We start from the raw sequence: 7,696 nt of genomic DNA, 5'->3' as shown, positions 1-7,696 counted from the left end.
ATACGCGACCTACACAGTACCCACCCAGGCATAGTAATGATGAAAGTTATAGCCAGATCCCATGTGTGGTGGCCCGGCATCGATTCAGATTTGGAGTCCTGCATGCACCAATGCAACACTTGCTCTCAACTGAGCAATGCACCCAGGGAGGCACCGCTAAGCTTGTGGTCATTGCCCTCCAAACCTTGGTCTAGGATCCACGTTGACTTCGCTGGCCCGTTTATAGGCAAAATGTTCTTGATTGTTGAGGATGCTTATTCAAAATGGACTGAGTGTGTAATAATGTCTGTAAGCATGTCCACTGCCACCATCGAAAACCTACGAGCCATGTTTGCCATGCATGGCCTGCCTGATGTCCTTGTCAATGACAATGGGCCGTGCTTCACCAGCGCTGAATTCAAGGAATTCGTGACCCGCAATGGGATCAAGCACGTCACATCTGCCCCGTTCAAGCCCGCATCTAACGGCCAGGTTGAACAGGCAGTCCAAACCATCAAGCAAAGCTTGAAACGCATATCGGAAGGCTCCCTGCAGACCCGAGTCCTGCTCAGCTACCGCACTAGACCCCACTCGCTCACCGGGGTTTCCCCTGCCGAACTGCTCTTGAAAAGGGCACTCAAAACAAGGCTCTCTCGAGTCCACCCTGATCTCCATGATTATGTCAAGGGCAGGTGGCATCAACAAAGCATGTACCATGATCGCATAAATTTGTCACACGATATTGAAGTCAATGACCCTGTATTTGTACTCAACTATGGACATGGTCCCAAGTGGCTTGCTGGCACTGTCGTAGCCAAAGAAGGGAGTAGGGTGTTTGAGGTCAAACTTGCAAATGGACTAACTTGCAGAAAGCATTAGGACCAAACCAAACTGCGACTCACAGATAGCCACGAGCAACCTGAAGAGGACACCACCAACTTCGACCCTCCGATACACACACAAGTGGCAACCGACATCACGGTTGACTACAAAACTGAACTCATCATCCCCAGCAGCCCAGCAAGGCCGGCTGCGCCGCAGCCCAGCGAAGGTCCAACCAACTCACCTGCACTTGTGTTTGTACCGAGACGATCGACTAGGGAGCGGAAAGCCCCAGATTGTCTCACCCTGTAAATAAGTGTACTATTGACTTTGCGGGGGGAGTGATGTTTTGTATACAACATCTTGTAACCAGCATTCTACCGCCACCAGAAGGTGCATCTGTTGGAATCCCAAGAGATCCCAACATCCCTTGGGAGCACTGTGTATAAGCAGGCCTCCCATGCTGTGCCAGCACTCTAGAGTCAGAATAAAGAAACTAAGGTCACACTTACTCAAGTCCACAGTACTCAGTCACATTGCTTTATTTGAGACATAACATATACGTCTCCTGGTTTGCAACAGAACCCTTCCCCCTGTACTAACCGTGCCCTCCTTCGAAGTCAGCCAGGTCTCGAAGGGTCCTGGACTAATGTTCAGATTGATTTTATTGGTCCCCTTCCACTAACTCAGGACAATTATAAATACGCCCTCGTTGTTGTCGACCATTTCACTAAATGGATCGAGGCCTTCCTGTCCCGATCCAACACCGCGCTCATTGCAGCCAAATTGTTATTGAGTGAGGTGTTCTGTAGGTGGGGACTGCCCCTTGAAGTTGATAGTGATCAGGGCACCCACGTCACTGGTGAAGTTTTTTCTAAACTACAGGGAATTATGAGAATCAGGCATAAGCTACATATAGTACATCATCCCCAATCATCTGGGATAGTAGAAAGAAGCAATTGCACATTGAAAACCATGTTGTGTAAACTGTGTACAGAACACCCCACTCAATGGGTTAATATGATGCCCATATTTTTAATGGCAATCCTGTCCATGCCACATAGGACTACAGGGATATCACCTTATCAGGCAATGACTGGACGATTGATGAGAACACCAGGGGCTGGATTTTCGGGTCCTTTGTGCTCCGGGTCTTGTCCCGGAACGGCGTGAAATTGGCAGGCAAGGTCTCTGCGTCCCGTTGGGAGCTTCGGGTCGGGTTTTGCGGCGGTGCTTAGAAGCACCACCAGGAAGAGCTGTGCCGGATGTGCAACACCTCTCGTTGCCACACCGGCACGAGTTTTGACTCGCACCCGACCCGTACACCCCAAAGTGCACCCCGCGATGACCGCCAGGGAAACCAGAGCGGTCCCGCCATGCAGGCGGCGGCGAGGTAGGTAAAGTGCAGAAAAGGTAAGTGTGACTGCTTAATCTTTTAATTTTTTAGTGATTTGTGGTGGAATGGTAATATTTTGGGAATGTTTTTGTGTATTTTTTAAGATTTGTTTTCTCCCCCGCCAAGGCTTTTCTCGGAGCCCTCGCGGCCCGGCACTTTAGTTGGCGAGGTTCCCATTTTTGCGCTGCGAAAGTAGTACAATGCCTTCCTTCGTGCTGTGCACTCTGGCGCAAAAATTTCTTATGAGAGCGCAACGTATTCCTGGCCAGTAACTTACCCGCCCTGCCTCCATTTGCGCCCCGAAAACGGCAAAACTGAAATTTCAGCCCATGGTCACTTAACATTGACTAGCATCACCCCGCTCACGCAACAACCATGTAACCCCTCGTGGCTGGAGTGCACAGTTGAATGCATTGATGAAGTTAACTGTTACGTGGCAAAAAATTAAGGTATTCTAAAAAACAAATCAAGAAATACTTCGATAAGAAGATCAGACCCTTCGAGAATCCGATAGGGGACTCAGTCATTGTATTAAACTACGGGAAAAGGAAAATTAATTTGACCCAAGTGGAAGGGACCTTACCCGATAGTGGATAAATTGAACCCGGCCATGTACCTGATTCAGTACCCCAAGGGCAGTGTGGGAAAGAGGGAGGTAACTAAATGGTACCATATTAATCAGCTAAAGACTGTGAAAGGATAAATACTGCACTTTTTGTTTCTCCAGATGATGAAAAAGACTGGACTCGGATGCCAAGTGAGATTTCTGATGCTTGCTGGTATCGACTGAACCTCGAACGTCATCATTCTCAGAAATGGATTTAAAGTATCGACCAATGATACATTCCTACCAGAATAGGGCATGGCACCAGGGAACGGATGTGAAATGACTGTGTGCTTATTGTAAACATGAAACATTGGGTGATGAAGCTTCCTGTATACAAGCCCAAAAGGTCAAAAGAGTTAAAATAGAGTGTCAATGTACTAAAAACAATGTTAGGTTGGGGAAAGGAAGCTACACAGATCCAGGTTTGGATTTAGAGAAATGGTTATAATTACGTCAAATAGTTTGAGGACAATGCTTGGATTCGCTGAATTGGCCCAAAATAAGTAAAAGACACAGGAATACTTTAATGCAGAACCAGGTGGAACCTGACAAGGATAAATAGAGCAGATTGAGATGAGGAAAAGGCAAAAAAGGATAAGGTTGTAAGAAAAGGATAGACGCAGAATTGAGAAATGCCCACGGTTAGGAAAAGGACCCTCAAATGGGCTAGTTGTTAGTTAGTTATTAACAGCTGTACAATGACATTCGAAATGAAATTGTTCCAGTAGTTTCTAACTTCACAGATACCCCTTCCTGAAAAACTTATGCCCAGAAGGATACGGGGGATACTATGACCATTTAGTGGGAAAAATGGAGTATCTGCAAGAGGCCAGATTTGGAGGAGCGCAGAGATCTCGGGGGGTTGCAGGGTTGGAGGAGATTACAGAGATAGGGAGGGGTGAAGCAATTTACAAGAAAGCTGAGAATTTTAAATCGAGGCATTACCAGACCGGGAACCAATGCAAGTCAACGAGCATGGGGGTGATGGGTGCCAGTCAGGATATGAGCAGCAGAGTTTTAGATGAATTGAAGTTTATGGTGGGAGACCGGCCAGGAGAATATTGGAATTGTCAAGTAGCATGAAAAATCAGAGGCAGTGGAGGGGTTGAGTGAGGTGATGGTGAATTACTATATAAAGTCTGCTGATTATGCAGCCCTAAAACATCAAAATAGTTGTGTAAATCTAAACCTTTGGAAAAGTGACAAGTATTCACCTGCATTATATTTGTATGCAAAATAACTAATAAACAAAAACAATAATGCACGGGTTCTTTCAGAAGACTCAGCAGAGTTCACAGATCAATGTTTTGTGTGTATTCTACTCTGAGAATAGCTATGGCCTCTCATCCTTTGTTCCTTTTTCCTACAGGACAATCAAAATGACATGAAAGCAAAATGAAAGACCCAATAGCAACTGCCCTGAATAAGGGTGTTTTCCTGAAATATCTGCGGCACATTTTAATTCTTTTTTTGTTTTGCTGATGTGTGCTTGGGATTCATTGGAATAACAAAGGTAGTCTCTGCAATGACCTCTCAGTCAAATATATAAATACCGAGCCGCCCAGATCAATGGTATGTCCACGAACCTGCTTATCCAACTGTGATCTCAAAATGGGAAAAGTAAGATGACCTCTCATATTTTTCACATATTATTAATAATTCATTGGAAAATACAAAAATGTCATTACATTTTCTTTCCCCACAGATCATCTTTTACGAGGACAGGAACTTCCAGGGTCGGCACTACGAGTGCAGTACTGACTGTGCTGACCTATCCCCTTACTTCAGCCGCTGTAACTCCATCCGTGTGGAGAGTGACTGGTGGGTGGGGTATGAGAGACCCAATTACATGGGATACCAGTATTTTCTGAGCAGGGGAGAATATCCTGACTACCAGCGCTGGATGGGATTCAATGACAGCATCAGGTCATGTCGTACCTACCCGCAAGTAAGTGATAAATAAATGGTCCTTTTAGGCATAAATGTACTTGTCCACTGATATATATATTTGCAATGGCCTGCTTATCTATTGTTTATTTAATAGATCAAAATTTGCAATAGTTTTCCATTCCCACTCTCCTTTAATGGATTTCCTTAATCATTAATGCAAATTTAAATTTGTAACCTAAGTTGTAACCTGCAATTGTTGGCCTACAATGTAACATTCGTGAATTTCTTTGGGGTTCTCCTGATTGGCCGCTGTAACTTTGGCGGTAAATCAGCGGAAACGCCGGATACACCGGGGGGATTTCTGCCAATCTTCCACCAAAGTTATGCCTGCCAAACGGGACAATCGAGAGCAAACTCCCAGTGAAATAAGTATTAGTAAAAGAAAGAATGAAAGAGTGCCTAATGACTCATAATGTAGCAAGTACTAGAAAGGTGAGAGAATCTGACTTGAATTAGTCCAGCCCACAGACATATTCACAGACACAACTGAAGTTACTTCTTGAGTGACTCACCATGAAGCACGGCATAGTAAGAAGTCCCCAGACTTTCCTTCATTCCTCTCCCAGGTGATGTATCCAAGACTGGTCAAACTCTTGGGGAAACCTAGGTGCAAATAACAGATGAAAATTGATCCATAATTGAGAGTTGGGTTTTGAAGTTGGAAGTGCAGCTACAAAACCAAACTATGATAGCACTCCTCTACTTTCCTTCCATGCCTAGTGGCACATGAGGTAACCCATGTCTTCCACTACTTTTGCAGAACAGGCTCTGAATTGTTTCTGTAATGAAAACACCTTGTTATGTAGGCATATCATTAGCCTGGCCAAGGAGAACTGGCCAAATGCTTTGCGGTTTGACACTCCACTCCGATCAGATGTAAGTAACCCACTGGATGTTAAATCAATATTTAGATACTGGAATTCCCATCTCCATTCACCAGGGCTGTCTGGAATGGGGCACAAACTCACCCAAAACCTGCCGGTTCATAGATCTTAACAGTAATAACTTTTTTTTAATGTTTGATAATATTGGTAAGATGGTAAAATTGTGATTGCTGGAAATCTAAAATCCAAACAGAAAATGCCAGAAATACACAATAGATCTGTCAACATCAGTAAACAGAAAACACAGGCTAATGTTTTGGGTGGAGAATTTTCATCCAAACTGCCGATGAGTTCCCTGATAATATTCCAAGCATAACACAGCCTCTTTGCAATAATTTTATTAAGTGTTGCATCGCTACTTCATACCTACATCAAAAATGTTTCATTTATTTCTATTCCAGTACCGAGGTGGAAACTACCGAATGAAGATTTACGAGAGGCCTGACTTTGGAGGACAGATGATGGAATTCATGGATGACTGTCCATCTGTCTACGATCGTTTCCGTTACCGTGACATTCACTCCTGCAATGTGATGGACGGTTACTGGAACTTCTATGAACAACCCAACTACAGAGGTCGCCAGTACTTCATGAGACCCGGTGAATACAGGAGATTCAGTGACTGGGGCGGCTACAACTCAACTGTCGGATCTTTCAGACGCATGAGGGATTTCTAAGTCCTTGTTGAAAACTAGATTTTGTCATGCTGTAATATTTCTAAACATAATAAAATATGCTATCATCATAACTGATTTTTTAAAATTTTGTTTTGTGCCTCTTCCACTACAGACATTTTATGGCCTTGCGATAATTATAGAAAAATAAAAGAAAGACTTACATTTATATAGCGCCTTTCATGACCACCGGATGTCTCAAAATGCTTTACAACGAATGAAGTACTTTTGGAGAGTAGTCATTGTTGTAATATGGGAAAATAAATGTTGACCATAACATTGAAAATAAGAAAATACATAGCACTAGATGTTAATTCTCTTTATTTAAACTATTAATTCAGAAAGCTATTCAGATGGATGATCCCTCACCATGTTTTATGTGAAGTACCATGGCTTTTAATGAAAACAACACGCAAAGAAATTATAAGATCAAATATTAAGAAAATACCATCCAGCTATTAAAGCCCATTCCTTTCCGTAGATTTTCAGCTTCCATTGCAATAGACTTTGTTGCATAGAAACATAGAAAATAGGTGCAGGAGTAGGCCATTCAGCTCTTCGAGCGTGCACCACCATTCAATAAGATCATGGCTGTTCAACCTATTCATTTCCTATAGGAAGCAATTAACTCTAAAACATGTCATTGAGTTCCAAATGCAATCAAGAGACAACCCAGGGGCCTATATTTGGACTAATTGGGCCTTTTGGTGATAATGGAACATTAAGGCCTAGAAATTGGATATAGCCACAAAATGGGCAGTGTTAAGACCAAATGGTGTTAAGTTGTGCCACCTGAAAATGATCTAGGTAGCACGCAAAATTCGTGCTCACTCTTCATTACGTGACTCTAGTCATGATTTCCGCACTAAAACTGATACTCATTGACTTAACGCTCAACAGTTGCACCAATATTAGGGCCAGTATAATTCACAGTTATATGTGCCACAGGCGTTTTCCACTACTTAAAGAGGAGGTACATTGATGTTACAGCACCTCGTTGTCAGGGCAGTTGGGATGCAGCTGCCCCAACAATCAGAAGGAGAAGTTCAAGGACAAGCAAGAGTTGTGTACACATATAAATTGCAGATTGTCACACCAGTGAGAGAGCCCAAGAGGTTCTCCGATGAAGGTCAAGAAGCACTTGTAGTGGCTGTGCAGAGGAGACGCGGTGTCCTCTATCCCCAAAGTGGCAGGAAGCCCTCAACCAATATGTCCCGTATCATGTGGCATGGGGTAGTGGACCATGTGACGGCCAGCACTGTGATGCCACGGTACACCATCCAGTGCAGGAAGAAGTTTATCGACCTCAAGGTGGTTAAGGTGAGTGAAGGCTTCAGAAAATGCCATACCTCAGCATCTGCACTAAAAGACCTCATACACTGCT

General features: G+C 43.8%; 1 protein-coding gene across 4 annotated transcripts; it reads left to right on the top strand.

Annotated features, from left to right (window-relative positions):
* Window positions 1–364: 364 nt before the first annotated feature.
* Window positions 365–6,315, top strand: LOC139259972 (gamma-crystallin S-1-like). 4 transcript variants are annotated; one of them, XM_070875985.1, is made up of 3 exons: window positions 365–379; window positions 4,510–4,752; window positions 6,040–6,315. In XM_070875985.1, the coding sequence occupies exons 1-3, from the start codon at window positions 365–367 to the stop codon at window positions 6,313–6,315; spliced, it is 534 nt and encodes a 177-aa protein (XP_070732086.1). The 4 variants fall into 4 exon arrangements, with proteins under 4 accessions (XP_070732086.1, XP_070732087.1, XP_070732088.1 ...); XM_070875986.1 differs by having other exon boundaries at window positions 4,510–4,756; window positions 6,047–6,315; XM_070875987.1 differs by lacking the exon at window positions 365–379 and adding an exon at window positions 4,416–4,424.
* Window positions 6,316–7,696: the final 1,381 nt, after the last annotated feature.

Source organism: Pristiophorus japonicus, chromosome 3, assembly GCF_044704955.1.
Source record: "Pristiophorus japonicus isolate sPriJap1 chromosome 3, sPriJap1.hap1, whole genome shotgun sequence".
Lineage (NCBI taxonomy): Eukaryota > Metazoa > Chordata > Chondrichthyes > Pristiophoridae > Pristiophorus > Pristiophorus japonicus.
This window is presented reverse-complemented; position numbering and strand designations above follow the sequence as displayed.

Coding starts and splice junctions, on each gene's coding strand:
- LOC139259972 (XM_070875985.1), top strand. Junction 4,753..6,039: donor CATGTCGTACCTACCCGCAA/GTAAGTGATAAA, acceptor TTTCTATTCCAG/TACCGAGGTGGAAACTACCG.